We start from the raw sequence: 22,246 nt of genomic DNA on the forward strand, positions 1-22,246 counted from the left end.
TGAACCCTAGCTCTGCCGGCACCTAGGTAAACTTAGCAAACCTATACATTTTTGAAAACTAAACACCCAGGGGAATTCAAGATGGGGTGACTTGACTGCCTCCCACCAGGTTCTGCTACCCAGAATCCCTTGCAAACCTAAAAAATTGGGGGGAAAAACGCATTTTCCTCACATTTCTGTGGTGGAAAGTTCTGCAATCTGCGTGGATCAACAAATTTCCACCCACCCCGCGTTTCCCCAGGTCTCCCGAAAAAAAATGGTACGTCACTTGCCTGGGTCTGCCTAGTGCCTGCGACAGGAAACAGCGCAAAATGCAACGTGGTCACACCTCAATTTCGCAGTGAAAACGGGCCCTTTTTTGGCAAAGTGCCTACCTTTTGTTTTTTTAACCCTAGCTCCGCCGGCACCTAGGGAAACCTAGCAAACCTATACATTTTTGAAAACTAGACACCCAGGGGAATTCAAGATGGGGTGACTCGACTGCCTCCCACCAGGTTCTGTTACCCAGAATCCCTTGCATCCTAAAAAATTGACAAAAAAAACACATTTTCCTCACATTTCTGTGGTGGAAAGTTCTGGAATCTGCGTGGATCAACAAATTTCCACCCATCCCGTGTTCCCCCAGGTCTCCCGAAAAAAATGGTACCTCAATTGCCTGGGTCTGCCTAGTGCCTGCGTCAGGAAACACGCAAAACGCAACGTGTTCGCACCGCAATTTCGCAGTGAAAACGGGCCCTTTTTTGGCAAAGTGCCTACTTTTCGTTTTTGAACCCTAGCTCTGCCGGCACCTAGGGAAACCTAGCAAACCTATACATTTTTGAAAACCAGACACCCAGGGTAATTCAGGATGGGGTGACTCAACTGCCTCCCACCAGGTTCTGTTACCCAGAATCCCTTGCATCCTAAAAAATTGACAAAAAAAACACATTTTCCTCACATTTCTGTGGTGGAAAGTTCTGGAATCTGCGTGGATCAACAAATTTCCACCCATCCCGTGTTCCCCCAGGTCTCCCGAAAAAAATGGTACCTCAATTGCCTGGGTCTGCCTAGTGCCTGCGTCAGGAAACAGCGCAAAACGCAACGTGTTCGCACCGCAATTTCGCAGTGAAAACGGGCCCTTTTTTGGCAAAGTGCCTACTTTTCGTTTTTGAACCCTAGCTCTGCCGGCACCTAGGGAAACCCTGCAAACCTATACATTTTTGAAAACCAGACACCCAGGGTAATTCAGGATGGGGTGACTCAACTGCCTCCCACCAGGTTCTGTTACCCAGAATCCCTTGCAAACCTAAAAAAATTGACAAAAAAAATGGATTTTCCTCACATTTCTGTGGTGGAAAGTTCTGGAATCTGCGTGGATCAACAAATGTCCACCCACCCCGCGTTCCCCCAGGTGTCCCGAAAAAAATGGTACCTCATTTGCCTGGGTCTGCCTAGTGCCTGCGACAGGAAACAGCGCAAAACGCAACGTGGTCGCACCTCAATTTTGCAGTCAATACTGGCCCTTTTTTGGCAAAGTGCCTACCTGTAGTTTTTGAACCCTAGCTCTGCCGGCACCTAGGGAAACCTAGCAAACCTATACATTTTTGAAAACCAGACACCCAGGGTAATTCAGGATGGGGTGACTCAACTGCCTCCCACCAGGTTCTGTTACCCAGAATCCCTTGCATCCTAAAAAATGGACAAAAAAAACACATTTTCCTCACATTTCTGTGGTGGAAAGTTCTGGAATCTGCGTGGATCAACAAATGTCCACCCACCCCGCGTTCCCCCAGGTGTCCCGAAAAAAATGGTACCTCATTTGCCTGGGTCTGCCTAGTGCCTGCGACAGGAAACAGCGCAAAACGCAACGTGTTCGCACCGCAATTTCGCAGTGAAAACGGGCCCTTTTTTGGCAAAGTGCCTACCTTTCGTTTTTGAACCCTAGCTCTGCCGGCACCTAGGGAAACCTAGCAAACCTATACATTTTTTAATACTAGACACCCCAGGGGAATTCAGGATGGGGTGACTCAACTGCCTCCCACCAGGTTCTGTTACCCAGAATCCCTTGCAAAGCTAAAAAATTGACCATAAAAACGCATTTTACTCACATTTCTGTGGTGGAAAGTTCTGGAATCTGCGTGGATCAACAAATTCCACCCACCCCGGGCTCCCCCAGGTCTCCCTAAAAAAATGGTACCTCACTTGCCTGGGTCTGCCTAGTGCCTGCGACAGGAAACAGCGCAAAACGCAAATTGGTCGCACTGCAATTTCGCAGTGAAAACGGGCCCTTTTTTGGCAAAGTGCCTACCTTTCGTTTTTGAACCCTAGCTCCGCCGGCACCTAGGGAAACCTAGCAAACCTATACATTTTTGAAACCTAGACACCCCAGGGGAATTCAGGATGGGGTGACTCAACTGCCTCCCACCAGGTTCTGTTACCCAGAATCCCTTGCAAAGCTACAAAATTGACAAACAAAACGCATTTTCCTCACATTTCTTTGGTGGAAACTTCTGGAATCTGCGTGGGTCAAAAAATGTCCACCCACCCCGTGTTCCCCCAGGTCTCCGGAAAAAAATGGTACCTCACTTGCCTGGGTAGGCATAGTGGCTGCAACAGGAAAAGGCCCAAATCAAACGGTGGAGACTTAAAAATAACCTAAAGCAAAACTACCTTCTTTTTTGGGGGAGGGGGGCACCTGCGTTTTTGTCCCGGGGCTCGGCGGCAAACTTGTGAAACTACCAAACCCAAACAGTTCTGAAAACTAGACACCAGGGGGAGTCCAGGGAGGTATGGCATGCGTGGGTCCCCCAACGTTTTCCTACCCAGAATTCCTTGCAAACCTTAAAATTAGGTTAAAAAAAATCACTTTTCCATAGGTTTTTGCGTGGGATCTCCGTGCCGGCACAAATGTCCTACCACCCAGCGTTCCCCTTGTTCTCCCGAGTAAAATGATGCCTCACTTGTGTGGGTGGGCCAAAGCAGAACAGGCCAAAAATGTATTTTTAAGAAATTGTAGCTTTCAGGATTGACAAATTAAGCACAGAGAATTCAACTGTTTTGGGGTCATCCTAGTCACAGGCCTTTGGCCCACCCACACAAGTGAGGTATCATTTTACTCGGGAGAACAAGGGGAACGCTGGGTGGTAGGACATTTGTTAGTTAACCATCTTGCCTAAGGAGATATCTGCAGATCAGAGCGTTGAGAATGACAACAGCCTCAACAACTCTTTAGTTTTTTGTGATGCTGCCATAACTCCCGAGGTATCAATCAGTAATGATGAAGCAGAGACAAGTAGTTTCGCAAGTGAGCGTACTTGCCTGGAGGTGGATATTAACCCTGAGACAGAAGTGTCCGGAAGTCAACAATTTGAATCTTTTCTTAATGTAAACCAGAATATCCAGGTACAAACTGCTCACAGCTCTACTCCTAGCTCTGACTTACTGTTGGGACTATCTGCTTGTGCCACTGAAACATCCTCAGACCTCTCACTTTCCTCAATTTTATCTATGTTTTCCAATTTATCAGCTGACATTAAACGGGGTTTTGAGGAATCATCAAAAATCCAGAGAGAGATTAGGTCTTACTGTGAGTCGTTAGATAATAAGATAGATGGGCTCTTTTCAAGAACCGGAGTGTTGGAAGAAACAACTGCTGTTCTGTCTCTCGAATTGGAAAACGCTAAGGAGGACATAGTCAAACTTAAAAAAGAGGACACCGCCCTGGCTGATAGAATGGAGGTGCTGGAAAATAATGCGAGGCGTTGCAACATCCGCATTCTAAACGTACCCGAAGGAAGTGAAGGATCTGACATTAAGTCATATATTATCCAACTCTTAAAAAAATCTCTCAATTTAACTCATACAGAGGAGGAATTGAATCTAGATATTCAGCGGATCCATAGGGACCCCTTCAGGCGAAACCCGCAGCGGACGAAGCCCCGGAAGATCCTTGTCAACTTTCACACTTTTCTATTAAAGGATCATATTCTCAACTTGGCCCTTAAACAAAAATCCCTATCTGGGGGAGATTTTAATTTTCAAATAAGATCTGACCTTTCGAGGGCAACCCTTGACAGGCAGTGGGAGTTGGGCAGGAGAATGGAGGCCTTCAGGAAATTGGGTGCATCAGTGCAGTTGATCTTTCCGGCAGCCTTGAAAATTATGTTGAATAACAAAATGTTCAACATTCGAACAGTTCAGGCAGCAGATGAGCTATTGATGAATATTGGCACTTCAAAGAGCTGAGGGTAGGTCAGGCCGAAATTTTTTTCCCCGCTATTTGTTTATTCCTCCTTTAGAAGCACTTAATAAAAGATAAAATAAAAAAAATAATAAGGGGGAGAGAGAAAAAAGAGGAAGGGAAGGGGAAACCAAAAGAAAAAAAAAAAAAAAGAAAAGAAAATCTAAAATTGAAAAAAAAAAAAGAGCACAACACCAATTACTTATGAAAAATCATAGTCTTAAGCACTTCATACCTTGAGGAACTTACTTTTGATTTTTTAAGAGTAGACACATCAGGTTACGATAGGTTATACTTCTGGTGATTTGCAGATTTATTTTTGTCCTCAACAATATAATTAATAAATGCTTTGTGGGGGCTTAGAAGGGGTTAGGAGTACCATAACCGGAGGAGCTCCGGTTGGACAAACAAGGGTTCCTCGAGGGTGGGTGGGGATCACGTGGGTGTGGGTTAGGGTAAATAACTATAAAATGTTTCTCATCTCCGAATTGGTTGATGATAATTCGTTTATTAAAAAATGGACAGACTTTGTATCTCGGAAATATATTGAGGGTTGTAAGCTTGAAGGGTCTAGCCTCACTAGGTATATTAGATATGAGTTCTATTAAGATTCTCTCCTGGAATGTTAACGGCCTGCGCACCAAACCCAGATCTAACACAATTTTACAATATATACGTGATTTTGAGGCGCAGGTCATTATACTTCAGGAGACACATCTGGTTGAGGCTGAAGTACTTGATTTGGTAAATAAAAATAGATTGATAGATCTATTTGTCACCACATCTCAAGCAGTTAATATTAGAGGGGTTACTATTCTCTTTAAAAAGACAATCACTACCAGACTAAGGGGCCGATTAGGATGGCGGTTTTTCCGCATCCTCCGGGCCGGCGGAAGTGTCCGCCGGCCTGGAGGATGCGGAAAAACCGCGCCGGAGACTCCAAAGACCCACCGCCAAATTAGGATGGCTGGTGGGTCTGGAATTCCGTCCGCCGCTTTTCCGCCGCGGTCGGCTTCCGACCGCGGCGTAAAAGCTATAACATGGCAGGCGGTGTCTATGAGACACCGTCCGCCATATTATGATGTTGGTGTAAATATGCTTTTCCACGGCGGCTTTTCCGCCATGGAAAAGCATACGGACATTCACTTTGGGGGCCCGTTGCGGGCCCCCTGGGGGAATGGGGGGTGGGGGGTGCACATGGGGGGTACCTATGGTACCCCCTGCATTTGCGTACACAAAGCAGCAGGCACCGTGCGGTGCCTGCCGCTTTGTGCATGTAAATGCAACACATGCATTTTTAACATTGCGGCGGGTGCAGCTTGAAGCTGCACCCGCCGCAATGTTAAAAATAGAGGATGTGACCGCCACCCTGGCGGTCACATCCTAATTGCCATGGAGGGACCGCCGCTGCCCATGCGGACGGTCCCTCCTACTCAGGGGTGGCGTCCGTCCGCCATCCTAATCGGCCCCCAATTGAGCAAAAAGTAGATCCCGCAGGTAGGTGGGCTATTGCGACCGTAGTGAAAGGTGGTTCACGTTTTACGATAGTTGGTTACTATGGGCCCAACCGAGATGACCCCTCAGCCCTTGTATCATTATTCTCCGAGCTTTTACATTTTCCTGAACCCATCATAATAGGCGGAGACTTTAATATTGTACTTAACCCCGTTTTAGACAAGACTACCTCTAGTCGGCAACATTCTTTGTCTAAATCTAGAGACTTTTTACTGAAAGCAATGTCTCAATACGGAGTTATAGACATTAGAGCCAGATGTAGGTAATTTTATTTTACCACTTCTTAAATACCGAATCATACCGATTCGGTATTTAAGAAGTGGTAAAATAGAGGGGGGGGAGATGTAGGTATTTCTGAATCGGTAAATACCGAATCGTTAAGATTCGGTATTTACCGATTCTGTAAATACCGATTCGGTAATGCCCATTGATTCCTATGGGCATTGAAGCCCATAGGAATTAATGGGCATTACCGAATCGGTATTTACAGATTCGGTAAATACCGATTTCAGCAAGGGTGCAGGGGGTGTCACTTTGACACCCTCTAGCACCCCAAATACAGGCCTGTGTGCCATGTGGCACACAGACATGCCCTAAGGGCATGTCTGTGTGTCACATGGCACAGGTGTGCATGCACACCTGTATTCGGTATTTTACCACCCAATTGGATTGGGTGGTAAAATACCGAATTCCGAAGGCCTGTAGCACTGTAAACAGTGCTACCTACATCTGGGTTTTACCGAATCGGTAAAATTACCGATTCGGTATTTTACAGATTCGGTAAATTTACCATTTCGGTAAATTTACCGAATCTGTTAAATATTGTCCCCTACATCTCGAACACCAATTCTTGGTCGGTAACGGCCGAATTCGGCCGTTACTGATCGGTAATTGGCGACCTACATCTGGCCCTTGGAGAGTTAGGTCAGGACAGAAAACTGTTTTTTCATTCCGAAATTACAAATATCGCCATAGGTCTAGGATCGATTTCTTTCTAGTTAGTAGAGCTTTGTTGGACTCAGCAAAAAGAGTTACCTACCTACCATCTCATTTGTCTGATCATTCGGCGGTACTCTTAGATCTTACAGTACTGATTCAACCCCCGATCAGGTCATGGTCCATTGATAGATCTCTACTTACATCTCCAGAGGATTTGGAATATATTAGAGTTGAAGCGCATGAATTCTTTAAAGTAAACATTGGTTCTGCTAGCTCCAGCTCTGTATGGGACGCTTTTAAATGTACTTTGCGAGGGGTCATTAAGAACCAAATTACGTTCAGAAGGAGACAGTATACCCAAGAAGTCGCAACTATAGAGGCTAATCTATTGCTAGTTGAAACTGAACTAGAAACCTCTAATAATGTACCAGATTCTGTTATATTGGCGAAACAGGAGGAGTTAAAATCAGATAAAAGAGCCTTTTGGCAGAAACTTGATTGGTCCCAATAAATTGAGCTGGGTTTTTTTTTTTTTTCTCCCCCTGATCCAATGATTACGAAGCCATGATACACTCTTTCTGCTAGAACATCTTTGCCGTTCTACTAGGCGACTTGGTGAATAAAGCAATGGTGGTAACTGGCCAAATGGCAAAATATCTGTCTAATGGTAAGCAGGGTGTAAGGTTAGGATGGGAGTGCGACTTGCTGAAGGGTTTTTGGCGGATCCATACATCGATTATACCCCTACCAGTCTTTGACTGAGACAGCATGTCATTACTTAATGTCATCCTTCCCTGTCCATTGTTTCGATGGATTGGAGCCATGGTGGAGATGAGGAACAAAAAAAATAAAATAAAATAAAATTAAAAAAAAAAAGCGAAAGGTAGACTCTTTGCCAAAAAAGGGCCCGTTTTCAATGCAAAATTGAGGTGCGACCACGTTGCGTTTTGCGCCTTTTCCTGTCGCAGGCACTAAGCAGACCCAGGCAAGTGTGGTACCATTTTTTCTGGGAGACCTGGGGGAACGCTGGGTGGGTGGAAATTTGTTGATCCACACAGATTCCAGAACTTTCCACAACAGAAATGTGAGGAAAATGTGTTTATTTTGTCAATTTTTTTTAGCTTTGCTAGGGATTCTGGGTAACAGAACCTGGTGGGAGGCAGTCGAGTCACCCCATCCTGAATTCCCCAGGGTGTCTAGTTTTCAAAAATGTATAGGTTTGCTAAGTTTCCCTAGGTGCCGGCAGAGCTAGGGTTCAAAAACAAAAGGTAGGCACTTTGCCAAAAAAGGGCCCGTTTTCACTGCGAAATTGAGGTGCGACCAAGTTGCGTTTTGCGCTGTTTCCTGTCGCAGGCACTAGGCAGACCCAGGCAAGTGAGGTACCATTATTTTCGGGAGACCTGGGGGAACGCTGGGTGGGTGGAAATTTGTGTGAGCCGAGTGATGCCACACTTTTACACACAAAAATGTTAAAAAATAAATAAATTTCAGCAACATTTAAAGTTTGCTAGGGATTCTGAGAAAAGGAACGTTGGAGGATCCACGCAAGCCATACCCCCTTGAAAGCCCCCGGGTGTCTACTTTCAAAAATGTGTGGGTTTGCTAGGTTTCCCTAGATGGCAACCGAGGAAGGAATGAAAAACCCATGTGACCCCCCTAACTAAACCAATTAGTTTTGACAAAATTAGTTGTTTACTTGTGCAGCGTGTCAATTTGGGCGCAATATTGCAAGGCAAATATGACGGACATTGTACGTTTTGCAGGATATTGTGGATAAAATTAATTGTTAGATTTCACCAGAGAGACATACCATGTAGTCCCATGGGTTTAACAATATCTACAATTGGCAGGTTATTCGTAGGCTGAATGTACACCTTGGCAGAGAGACTAAAAAAAAAAAAAAACCTGCACAGCCATCTATTCCTCAAATACACACACATACTGGTTGGATTTGGCATGAGGACGAGTGATGGTTCAGTATATATAATTTAATTAACAAGAGATTTCACAAAAATGAAATGCATTGTCAATTACATGGACAAAAAAACTGAACCAATGACTCGCAGCTCGTGAGCTGTAAAGCCACTTCAAGGCACCAACCGCTTTACAGGCCATTCACACATCTTTCATACCAGACACACAGAAGACCATTCACACCACCCGGCACAAAATCTACACATCACAACATTTACAAAAAAAGTGACAAGGTGAGTCCTGCTTAAAAATTTTTTTTTTAAATAAATATACGCAGACATCAAGTTTTCAAACACACACACATACATACATACTGGTTGGATTTGGCACGAGGGTGAGTGATGGTTCAGTATATACAATTGTATTAGCAAGTGATTTCACAAAAAATGAAATACACTGTTAATAATGGAAAGGACAAGAAACAGAACCAATGACTCACAGCTCGTGAGCTGTAAAGCCACGACAAGGCACCAATCTCTTTACAGGCCATTCATACACCTTTCATACATGTGACACATACAAAACATTCACACCGCCAGCCGCGGACCCATCACATTACTACACTTCCACCAGCAAACAACGCCAATCAAGGGCCCATCACTTTCACACGCACACATTCCTGACACAGCAACTACACAAAGTCATGGATTACATGGAGTGGCACTCGGCTAGCACTGTGTGTAGTAACCAGCATTAAGTCACTTCCCACACACCGCCAGCCAAGCACCAGTCCACGCACACCACCAGCCAAGCACCAGATCACACACACCGCCAGTCAAGCACCAGACCACGCACACCGCCAGCCAAGCACCAGTCCACACACACACCGCCTGGAAAGCACCAGTCCACAGACACCGCCAGCCAAGAACCAGTCCAGGCACACCACCAGCCAAGTACCAATCCAAACAACACCAGGCAAGCGCAAGACCATACACACTGCCAACCAAACACCAGACCATGCACACCGCCAGGCAAGCACCAGTCCACACACACCGCCAGGACAGCACCACTTCACACACACCGCCAGCCAAGCACCAGTCCAGGCACACCACCAGCCAAGCACCAATCCAAACACACCACCAGGCAAGCCAAAGACCACGCACACCGCCAACCAAACACAAGACCACACACACCACAAGCCAAACACCAGTCCACACACACCACCAGGCAAGCGCCACTCCACACACACCGCCAGCCAAGCTCCAGCCCAGGCACACCACCACCCAAGCACCAATCCCAACACACCACCAGACAAGCGCAAGACCACGCACACCGCCAACCAAGCACCAGACCACGCACACCACCAGCCAAGCACCAGTTCACAGACACCACCAGTCCACAGACACCGCCAGCCAAGCGCCAAACCATGCACACCGTCAGACAATGGACACTACACGCAAACCAACATCATACTTTCGTTTTTTTTCAATACAAATAAAAAACAAAAACAAATTGCAAATTGATACAAATCTACTAACACAACAACTAAATCTAAATACACTACACAAATGCCAACTTTGAAACTGAACAATAAGTTTTAAAGAATAGAGACCAGCCTGTTCACTTTACCACTCATGGATGCTCCCAAAAATTCTTTTGTTTGTGGTACATTCTAAAACAAGCAGGTACACACAGCCCAGGGTTAGAAGGACAGTCGGGGCAGTACAAACCTCCTTCCGCAAACCTCTTCGCCAACAGACTCTACATCTCCGACTGGGAAAGTCTTTTGAGGTTGTAGGAGGAATTTGATCAGGAAAGTGGCGATCTTTCAATCTGGCAACATCCTCCACCACTCCAACTCTAGGAACACTTGCCTGTTCCACTAAAACAAGGCTGCCTATTACAGACTCCTGAAACTTTACAAAAGTCATCTTTGACTGAGGACAAGATTGCTGGAACACAACAAAAGCATTAAAGGTTGCCAAGTGGAAAAGATGGATAGCCAACTTCTTGTACCAAATGTAAGACTTACGAAGAGCAGCATACGGTTCCAACCTCTGATCTACTCGGTCAACACCACCCATGTGCCTATTATAGTCCATAATGCACACAGGTTTGCGCGCTTCTGCAACCTGACCCCAAACAGTCACCGCTTCAGTGCTTTCATCATGTATGGAAGTCAACATGTAGACATCTCTCCTGTCTGAAAACTTCACAGCTAAAAGCTCCACACAACGCAATGCACTGCACTGTCCCCGAGCAAGCTTTTGACAAACAAGTTCTTTTGGGAAACCTTTACGGTTAGAGCGGATTGTGCCACAAGCAACAGTGTCCACTTTGGCCAATTCCCTGAACAACCGCACACCAGTGTAGAAGTTATCTACATATAAATGATGGCCTTTGTTAAAAAATCCTCTACCAAGTTCCCACACAATTTTCTCAGTCACTCCAAAAGTGGACGGACAACCAGGGGGGTTATTCTGGGATTCCTTACCGGTGTACACCCTGAAATTAGAGACATATCCAGTCCGACTGTCACACAACATATAAAGCTTAATTCCATACCGTGCCCTCTTACTAGGAATGTATTGCCTAAATACCAAGCGGCCCTTGAACAACACCAAAGACTCATCCACTGCAATTTCTTTCCCAGGAGCAAAGATCTCAGGAAATCTATCAACAAAATGATCAATGACAGGCCGAATCTTGAAAAGACGGTCATAATCTGGGTGATCTCGTGGCAAAGCTAAACCATTGTCAACAAAATGCATCATCCGAAGCAGAAGCAAATACCTATCAGGCCTCATGACTGCCGGAAATATAGCTGTTGCCATCAAGGGACTAAGTAGACCAATATGAAGCAATTGATGGTTTCCTAAGCAAGCCCATCAAAAAAGTTAAACCCAAAAACTTTTTCATCTCCTCCAAATTTGTGGGAGTCCACCGGGTAGCTCTAGCGTGGGGCTTAAGGCTGGCACTGTTCTCCCTCAAAAACTGTTCTGCATACAAATGAGTCTGCTCTACAATCTCTGCCAAAACACATCATCCATAAACAACTTGAAGAAATCAATTGGCAAAATGTTTTCAGTGTTCACCCTACACCCTGGAACACCAGTAAATTCAGGCTATGCCGGCTGCACCATGCCTGGGGCAACCCAGAGGTCAGAACTTTCAACGACAAGTCTTGCAACCTCAGGCTGCCGCCCAGCTGCCTCTTGTCTCACTACACCAACTGGAAGTCTAGCAGCCCCAGGCTGCAGCCCAGATGCCTCTCGCCGCACTATACCAACGTTAAGTCTAGCAGCCCCAGGCTGCACCCCAGATGCCTCTTGCCGCACTATCGGCACAGCAATGTCCTTCTCTAACACAGGCACTTCATCCACACCAAAAGTAGCTTCATCAGCACTCAGGGTATCTTCATCATCAGACGATGCCATGTGGAGAGAAAACTCACTACCAGAATCTTCACCTCCCACCTCTGCCTCAGAATCAGAGTCACTCTCAGCACCATGGTCAGAGGAAGAATCAAAAAGCATTCCAACAACTTGCTGAGCGGTAATCCGGCGACTAGCCATTATGCTCACTAAGAAAGGAGACTGCACAAACAACTCAACAACCAACACTGTGCAAAGTAGGTAAAGAAATGTAAGCCTTTATCACAAAGATCTATAAACTGAATAACTACACAATTCACTTACAAAATACAGCCACACTCACCAGCACCAACTCTGCTAAGACACAGCAAATAGTCAACGATATCCAACTAGAAAAAAGAAAAAAGCACTAATGCAAAACATGTTTTACAATCAGAAAAACAGAAACAGAACATACTGGTATTATTACACACTTTGCATAAAACACATTTACATTGAAATAGTACAAAAAAGGTCTCTTACCAAACACATGCAACTACACAAACAGCAGAACCACCAATAACAAAACCGCACACTCCAACAGTCTAAAGAGCAAAAGCCTAGAACAAGAACAAAAAAGGGGAAATTAAAACATTACACTTTACAAGAAAAACAATACACATTATAACAAGCTATGTCACAGGCTATGTCACTAAACAAACGTGGACAGAAAGGCTGATTACACAAACAATATGTCCCCTGGAAGCAAGCACAATATTTATTTTCAAATGGGGCCCCCAGAAGGCGACCCTTGCCCAAGGGGTCGCTTCCATTTAAAAATAAAAGAATTCCCTGATGTCTAGTGGGGTTTTCTGCCCCTCCTGGGGGCAGAAAGGCCAAATTAAAAAACCAATCTGCCAGAGGGGGCAGAATATACTTTAAAACCCCCCTGGGTTCAGAATTGGCCAACAAAAACGGCCGATCTGTCCCTAGGGAGGGCAGAAAAGTCTGAAAAAAAATGTGCCCCCTTAAGAAGGGACCCTTGCCCAAGGGGTCCCTTCCAATTTTAATAAAAACAAATTCCCTGGCTCTAGTGGGCTTTCCAACCCCCCCTGGGTTCAGAATCAGCCCAAAAAACGGGTGATCTGTCCCCAGGGAGGGCAGAAAAGTCTGAAAAAAAATTACACCTTAGGAAGCGACCCTTGCCCAAGGGGTCGCTTCCAATTTTGAATAAAGTGAAAATCCCTGGCTCCAGTGGCCTTTTCTGACCTCCCTGGGTGCAGATCGGCCAAGAAAACAGCCGATCTGCCCCAGGGGGGGGGGGGAGAGAAAGAAAAGTCTGAAAATCTATTTGCCCCTCAAAGGAAGCGACCCTTGCCCAAGGGGTCGCTTCCGATTTTGAAATGATTGCAAATCCCTGGCTCTAGTGGGCTTTTCTGCCCCCCCCCCCCCCCCCCTGGGTGCAGATCGGCCAAAAAAACGGCCGATCTGCCCCAGGGGGGGGGGGGGGGGGGCAGAAAAGTCTGAAAATACATTTGACCCCCTAAGGAAGCAACCCTTGCCCAAGGGGTCGCTTCCTGCACACATTTAGGCACAAAACAATCCCTGGTGGTGGGGCATTCCTGGTGCACGATCGCGACGCTGTGCGCGATCGTGCACCAGGAATGCCCTGCATTGGGACATCAGGGGAGAGGAAACACTGTTTCCTCCCCCCCGATGCCTCAAGGCACTGAAAAACGGCCCCCCGCCCCACCGGAGGACAAAACCTACCTTCACTCGCTGGACGCGCTGGAAAGAAAAGGCTCCCAACGCGTCCAGCACTTCCTGATGACGTCGGCGCGCGCTGTGCGCACTGACTTCATCAGGAAGCGTGGGGGGGGGCCCGGGGGGGGGCAGCGGAAACTCTTCCGCTGCCACCCCTGCTTAAGGCACATTGATCGATGCCCCAGGGGGGAGCGCCAGCGCTCCCCCCGGGGGCTGTGCTGATGACGGAGCGGTTCCGTCATCAGCACAGCCCAACCGATGCTGATGACGGAACCGCTCCGTCATCAGCATGGAAGGGGTTAAGAGGACCTTGCTTTCATGTTCCATTTTGGGGAGATAAGAAGGGGAGGTTGAGTCCTCAAAAAGCTATCATCTGCTAAGCAGTCAGACGGTTGTGTGAGCTCTGCAAAGCCTCGCTCTGTGACCAGGACATGGGGGCCAAGGCCAGCTAGTCTTCCTTCTTGGTTAGAGGTCATTTAGTACAAATAATGACAAATGTTTGCTTTCTAATCCCCAAAAATTTATACCTTTGCAACAACCTTGATGCAAAAACTATGGTCACTTCCAAAGTCTCCTATTGTAAGGACCATCTCTAATTTAAAGGCAGTAGTATCTATTTGGATCATGGAAGAAGCCTCCTGTAACACCTTTCAAACTTTGGTGCATTTTCCACCTTATGAAATTCCTTCTTTAACATTTTGCACCATTTGCATGATGTCCTTTTCTTTTACACATTTCTTACACGAAGGCCTTTCAAGTTCCTACAAAAACGTGGCACAATATAGTCATAGCAACAAACCAATGAATAAAAGAAGTTCTTATTTGTTCAGGGACCTTGATTTTTTTGCATTAGTTGTATTCTGCCACTAGTCAGTTTATAGCATAAATAGCCAACTTACAATTATTCTGTATTAAGATGTCATTGTTTCTCTGTAGAGATGCAGATCTCACACCATGCTCTTGCATGTCTCTTCTAAATACAAAACTGTGATCATGAAAACATCGCACCCCTAGAACATCACCATACAGTCATAATATTAACTTTTGAAAAATAGTTGAAGCCGACATCTGAACAAATGGCATCCGAACAAACTGAAATATGCATTGTAAATGCTTTTAGACTGAGAGAATCATGATACTGTTTCACCTGGTGATTAATCAGGGTTATGGAATACAGAAGCCTCACACCTGAATCCAGGATTACAACATATGGAAGTAGAAAATGTTCCCAGACAGTTGGTGAATGAGTAAAAAAGAAGCCGACCCACTCTTGTTCATCTTTACAATTTTGGGCTGGAAGTACTAACATTAAAAATACTGATTTCCTAATAGAGAAATTAGGAAATTGGTATTCCTAATGTATGAATGTTGGACTTGGCCCTTTTTCCCGATTTCTTTCGCTTTTCACCCCCCTATTTGAGGATATCTCCCCTGTGGTAAAGATATGTATAGGCCATGTGTGGTGTGAGATGCCATAATACATGTGATGCAGTGGTGTGCGCACCTGTAATTCCCCCATGGTAAGAATGCACCTTGCTAAAATGCTACTTTTAAAATGGGTGCAATGGCTGTGTGTTGTGCCGCCTGACTGAGGTGGGTTAGCAGTTTAGTTGTTGTTTCCCAGCAACCCCAGCTTTTGGAGGGAAACCTGGCACCCAGGGTGCTGTACTCCTCCCCCTAGACCAGTTAGAACCAGCTCCCCCAGATGCTTCTAGAAGCTTCTGGCACTGTCTGGTAGGTAGGGTGAGGGGCGTATAAATAAGGGGGCTGTGCCACCATGTGATCAGTCAGAGCGTGGACATGAATAAGAGGGGACCTGCTGCCAGGAGGTACCGCCACATGGACCTGTGTGCTGGACCCTGTACCCAACTGTAACCCCTCTGCTGTCCACAGTACTAGTAAGAGCCCCACTGCCGGAGTCAAGGCTTCTGTATCAGGAGGAGTGCCACGTTACAGAGGAGGATGGTTTCTAGGACCTACCGCCCTGTCCTGATGAGTGCCCACTGACTGCTGACCTTGCCCAGTAGTTCCTGCTGCTCTGCTACCTGGCCCATGAAGAAGAAGAGCGCTATATTGGGCTGGACTGTACTCCCAGGAGGTGAGGAGCGCTACCTTTGGTCCCTGAGGCTGCTGGTGGGACCTTGCGCCTCGCGAGTGCTACCTGTGGATTGCCAGGGGAAGAAAAGCGCTATATTTCCCTAGCTGAAGTGCCTGTACTCCCTGCCTGCACCCTTGCACAAGGAAAGCGCTTGGAGGGTACTGCCCAGAGGAGGAGCTGGTGTGTGCCGCGCTAGGCTGGGAAGGAATCCCAGTGTGTGGGACCCCCCCCACCCCATGTTCAGGAGAAAAGCGGGTGCCTACCCCGCGCGATTGCCGCCCTTTCCAATGTTTAAACTACTGCGGTAGCCTACATCGCGTTGTCATCGCCAGCGGGTGCCTACCCCGCGTGGGTGCCGCGCTACTGCCGCCACTGCGTTTTGCCTGCATAAGTAAATAGCGGGTGCCCACCCCGCATTGCCCCCTGGGAAGGAGTGGAGCTGCCCGTAGGCTTATCTCAAAAGCGGGAGCCTACTCCACACTTTCAACTGCCCCGGGATCACTGCAGCAACCTGTGATGCAGAAGATGAGCAGGGCCGCCGCACTGCCCGCGGCGACCCGGAAGAAGGCGGGACCTCGCCCGAGCCGGCCGGAAGTAGGGGGGGGCTCTCCGTGAGCGGAGGAGAGCCCCGAGAAGAAGCAGGACCTTCAGCAAAGCCCCGGGTCCCAGGGGGGGGCCTGGGTGAAGACCGGCAAGGCGCTGCTGCTGCTGACGGGGCTCACATGCACTGAGGAGAGTCCTGCGAACTCAGCAGGGAAGAAGACGGAGTCTGGAGCAGCAATCAAGAAGGTGCCTCGCAGGCCCCTGTGACGGCCGCTGAAGAGCCCAGCCCTCAGATGCAGCCGTCTGCTGCGCCTCCCTCTTGCCCCGCCCCCAAGGAGTGGAGAGTGAGGGCGGGAGGCATTGCCCCTGGAGAGTGAGGGCAGAGAAAGGGGGAGAGCAAGGTGTCGACTCCCCTCACGACGCAACGCCCGAAGTGCCGCAGGTGATTCGCGGGGCTCCCAGGTGGAAGGGAGAGCCCCGCGTGCAGTCCGAGAAGCCCGCGCTCCAGGAGCAGGACCCGGGTAAAGAGAGGAGTGCTGGCTGCCGCGGGAGAAGCGGGCCGTGTCCAGGCCAAGAAGAAGCCAAGGGGGCTTAGGAACTGACGTCTGGAGCCTGCCCCGAGAGCCTGGTGAGTGGGGCTCTGCCTGCTAGTGTTTGGGGAGGTGTCAGGGCACATTGCCGGTGCCCGCCCCCGGGGCCAGCATTCTGTTGTGGGCTGCTGCCCCCCTGCGCCTGTATTGCTTCCCAGCTGCCCAGTCTGACATCGGGCAGCTACACCGTAGGCCAGTATTAGTGTTCGACGTCCACGAGGGTGCATTGCTAGAACTTCCGAGTTCCAGAGGAGGGGGCTCCCACGTCGCAGGGTTGTTTTGGGGCGCAAACGGACCCAGGACTAACTTTAGGGTATTCAACTGCCCCGCAGGACAGTGGGCAGTTGCCAGTATGGGGCTAATACCTTGATTTATGCTGGTGATCTTTTGCATCATGCTGATGCGACTAAGCCCCCGTGTATGGCTATGCAGAATGTATTTTCAGGCTCAGGGTTATGCCTAATGCCTATCTGCTTACTTAGAACGTTGCCTATTTTTATGCCTAGTATGATGGTAGGCCTAAGGTTGCATTTTATGCCAACGCTGATATGTTTATGCATTTTGCATTTTTACGCCAACCTAATGTTTTCATCCCAGGTCTACAACAAGGGTGACGGAAGCCTGAGCCTGGAGTTGTACTGCTTCATGTGATCCTGCCTGATGCCATGCTAGGATGCCTGCAGGCTCCCGATTCATGCTAAGGCTATTGAGGCCTCTGAAGTATTGTTGATATGCCTCAGATTCACAGGCTTATGCCTATTGACTTGCCTCATGTAGATGTTTAAGGTCTAATGTCATGCCATGGTGTTTTTATTGCAGGATTGAGGCTGATGTGATTTATGCCACAGGTTTATGCCTACTTTGTTGTCTGCCTAACATTTATTGCAGGGTGGCCAAGCGTCTGGTGTTGCCAGAAGTTACTGGTCGGAACACATTCACTGTTATACCTAATGTGCTAATGCTAAATTTACTTCCATTCCCCATTAGGTATGGACTGTGATACCTCTATTGCTTACGGACTCTCATTTATCGTTTGTCCTTTTGTGATGGTTCTGACAGCGGCCCGATTGGCCCTGCCATGTATATAATCCCCCTGTAAATATTGCCTTGGCGCCAGTTGGCACAGTGTAGCAATTACTGTGATTATTATCTGGTGTTTTATACAATACAAAAGTTATTCTCACACAACCTTGTGTAGCGTCTCTTTTTGGAGTGTGCCTTGTGTGTCGCCCGTGTGTACTGCGTGGATGCTTTACACATGTCCTCTGGAGTTTGGCCCACCCGCTCTGCACCGCGCTACCCCATTTCTAACATTGGTGGCAGCGGTGGGATAGGACTTGTGTTTGCGCAGTACGTTGCACTGCAAACTGAGCATTTGAAAGAATCACAGGTTTAGAGTAATCGCAGGTTTTTGGGATTATTGTTCCTGATTTTGTTGTGCCCTGAAAGTTTTGTTTTGAATTGTGCACTCCTGGGGGCAGCTCTAGCACCTAGGTCCCTTGATTTGCACTGTGTCTTGCCAAAATGGAATCTGCCTTTGATTTTGACCGTCTGCTTAAGTACAGTGTGGCGGAGTTGAGGGGATTCTGTGAGGAGAGAGGTATAACAGTAAGTGGGTCAGACACCAAGCCAGGCCTTCAGGGATTCCTGATTGAATGGCAAGAGGATGAGTGGGACTGGAAGCACTATGAGTATGAGCAAGAGAAGGCCCTGGCCATATGCCAGGAGGGTGGCCCTAAGGATCCTGAACAGGAGATGCAAGATGGCAGGGCGGGAACACCAGTAGGTAGTAAGGACCCCATAGACAGGGAGCCACGTGCTGGGTCCAGTCCCGGGGGCACTGCCCCATCCCTTTTCCTGTCCCCAGAAGAGTGGGTGGATAGAAGGGAAGAAAGGGAGCATCAGCTGGCTTTGGAGAGACTCAGGTTAGAGCACACCAAGGAGATAGCACAGCGGAGGGTGCAAGAGAAACAGCTGGAGACCGAAAAGGTCCTTGCACAGGAAAGGATGGCAGAGGCTGAGAGGGTCTTTGCCAGGGAGAGACTAGCTCAGGAGGGTAGGTTGTCCCCTGAGAGTGGTTTTAGGAGTCTGGATTCACCAGTGAGGGTGGGATCCAGTGGTGGCAGCAAGAGTGATTCCAGTGTGGGAAGTCCTACTCCCAGAGCCAGGAAGATGGTGCCTGATCCCCAGGGAAAGGGGGTGCAGGTTGGAATTTAGTGGCAGCAAGAAACTGTCCCATCAGTCCTGGGGGGAGTATGTGGATGTGTGTTGGACCGCACTGGAGGAGTGGATGGAGTGTGGCACGGTGAAGGATTGGGAAGGGCTATGCCAGGTAGTTATCAAGGAGTACATGCTAATAGGTTGTTTTCCCAGGTAAAGGCACTTGAGATTAGGTTTGGGTTGAGTTTTCAGCATGGCAGGCTGTTCCTTTAATCCTTCTGAGGACGATTTAACTCTGCGCCATTATTGAGTTGGATTAGTAAGTGTGCCTGACAGAGCCCGGCGTATAAATCACTTGCTATGTATGGCTCCAAAAAAATTTCTTCATTCTGAGCTGCCTGCGACGCCCTATATGTTTCCCTTGTCTTCATGGCTTGATTTTGCTCGTCACAAAGCGTCACTCATAGTCGTTAACATATCTCTCATCATTTCAGTGAAATTATGAAAATGTCATACATGTCAATCTGAAACCTTAGAAGCTATGGGTTAGTCCACTCCGCTTCTAGGAAAACCAATTGGGCATTTAAAGCCACGTTAGAGTGAACGTTTAGCATTGGGCTCGCTCTGTCACAACCTCCTTCCTGGGTTGGGGAGCGCGTGCATTATATTGTTTATTTCACTTGGGCCCGGGTTCTGGCGCTAGCAAAAGAAGACATAAATCATTATTGGTAGCCGAGTCAGCCCATGTCTTATCGGTGCTCGTAGCTGCTCAATTGGTAATAAGATAATTGCAATCGCCTGCAGACAGTGCCAGGCACATGTTGACCCATGAGGCAGCACCTTGCATGTCGATATGTTCTGGCAAGGCGTGCCTGTCCTGTCCATCGCAGTCGACCTGAGCTCTTGACTTTGTCCCTGGCTAGCGCAGCCAGTTAACTCTTCAAGCGCTTACAGCTTCTAAGCACTATTTTTGCATTTACTTAAAAATTCATGTCTCGACTTCTACTGATTGTATTTTTGTCGTTTTATTTATGAAATTATTCTCTATTTTTCTAAACTGGTGTGGAGTCATTTTGTGCTGTTTTCACTGTGTGGCTGTTTGATGTGTCACACAAATACTTTACACATTGCTTCTTAAGTTAAGCCTGACTACTCTATGCCAGGCCACCAGAGGGTGAGCACAGGTTATTTTAAATCGTGTTTCTGACTTACCCAGACCAGAATTGTGGTTCCTGATTGGACATGGTTTCTGCCAAATTTCTAAAATATAGTCACTGGCGAGAGTCTAACTGTTGCACTTTAGGAAAGCTTGGCCAGTTCTTCGGTTAAGCTTTATCTTGACAAGAGAGAACCATTTGAAAGAAGAGAGAGAGGCAGAAAAAACATGTGACGCTTTGTGTATCCCGAGGGGAATGAGCTCACCCCATCACCCCACCCACAAGAAAAAATAATCATACCTAGGCCTGAAAGTAAGATCTTGCTTCGCTGAAAGTAAAGTGTAGTCCTACACATTGGTTAGCTTCATCATAGATAGGAAGAAAGTACAGCACGTAGAAAGATACAAAGTCCAGCCGTTTGGCAACTGCTTGTGTGACTTATTACATACATTATGCGATCAGTTCCTTTATGAGCACTCAAATGGTTATTTTACACCATCAGCTTTCGGCTCACGTTTTATTCAGACATACATTTTTTATTTGCCAATATACCTTTGAAATGAAATGAAATGAGTCCGCTGATATCTGTTTCAGAGAACTTGATGTCCTCTTGTGACCTTTGGTCTAAAGTAAAGTCCAAGGACTTCATCCGGACAGCACTTCTGTTTGGGTCAGAAGAAAAGCGATGGAGGGCACAAGCACTCAGGAGACATCCTCGTTCTCAGTCAAAATTAGACTAAGCACAAACAGTATCTTGAATAGCACAATGTTAGATCACCCCAACCAACACTGGCTGCCTTACTCTAGCACCAGCAAGGACGCACTGACAACTAAGAGAACCAAAGAAATACCAAGAGGTACACTCTAATACCAAGATATTTTATTCAACAACATGGTACTAAGTTGTTGCTGATCCCACACACAGACATGGTGCAAATCCAATGCAAGGAGACATGTACGCGCACACACACACACACGCACATGCCCCCACCCATTCCCCTGCCAAGTCTGTTAATCAGGCTAACTCCATCCTCAACAATCATGCCAGAAGCATGCATTATACTAAGTTTTCACAAGCCCTACGTTACATCTACTTACCCATTTGTTTCCTGCTTAGTACTGCATTTATCTTCTCGATGGAACTGTTAACAGAAGTCAATGGAATCTGGCGTTTTAGGTAATTTGGCTCAGATGAGTATTCAGATTCAGACACAAGAGCAAGGTTAGTTAGAACTGACCTGGGGGGAAAAAAGAAAATATAAATCTACATTAGATGAAAAAACAAATGTGAAGGTCACTCAATCTATAAAACTTGATTTTTTAAATAAATGTGCCCCATTTCCATGTTTTGTTATCAAAAAACAAGGGAACCCACTAAGTAAGCAAGGACCTGGGGTATCAGTTAAGTAAAGGACAACGGCCCTTGACAAGAGAGAATTAGCAATTGCAATAATTATAGGCCACAATATGCACTATAATAAACAAATAGTCCAGCTGGACTATAGAATTTATTCAATAATAGAATAATTTAGATTCAACAACCAACAATGAAGCAGTGGGACACAGTCCTGCATCCACAGTGCTGCACAAACAATACACATTACACAAAACTAAGGTTTTTCAGGCATTTACAGAGACAGGAGCAAGAGGAATTTAAGGTCTAATTGCTTCACATATGCGGAAAACACATGAATTTTAGCACATCATAGTGAACTTAGTGTTTAAACACATATTTAGTCGACGGCGTTTCGATCCAATTTCCAATTATGGATCATCATCAGGACATTTGATAGGTTGCCTGAATTAAAAAGCCTTGTAATTAGGGTAGGTGCGTAATATATGGTAATTAGGCACCGACATCGGTCGGAAAACAGAGGGGCTGGAATTAACCTCAATTTACGGTTAAAACACACTTAATGGTAACCCACGGGATCAGGGAATTATGCATCCCGTGCTGTCGCTGGAGTGGCGGTCATCAGTCGGCCGTGTGGTAC

At 46.9% G+C, this 22,246-nt stretch overlaps 1 protein-coding gene across 3 annotated transcripts in view; it reads right to left on the reverse strand.

Annotated features, from left to right (window-relative positions):
- Positions 1–22,246, reverse strand: part of SKA3 (spindle and kinetochore associated complex subunit 3) — a 574,705-nt gene that overhangs the window by 62,706 nt on the left and 489,753 nt on the right. For all 3 annotated transcript variants that reach the window (XM_078657087.1, XM_078657088.1, XM_078657086.1), the window contains one exon: positions 21,351–21,490. In XM_078657087.1, coding sequence (XP_078513213.1) covers positions 21,351–21,490 — 140 coding nt within the window. The remainder of the gene's footprint in view (positions 1–21,350; positions 21,491–22,246) is intronic.

This window comes from Lissotriton helveticus, chromosome 8 (genome assembly GCF_964261635.1).
Source record: "Lissotriton helveticus chromosome 8, aLisHel1.1, whole genome shotgun sequence".
NCBI lineage: Eukaryota > Metazoa > Chordata > Amphibia > Caudata > Salamandridae > Lissotriton > Lissotriton helveticus.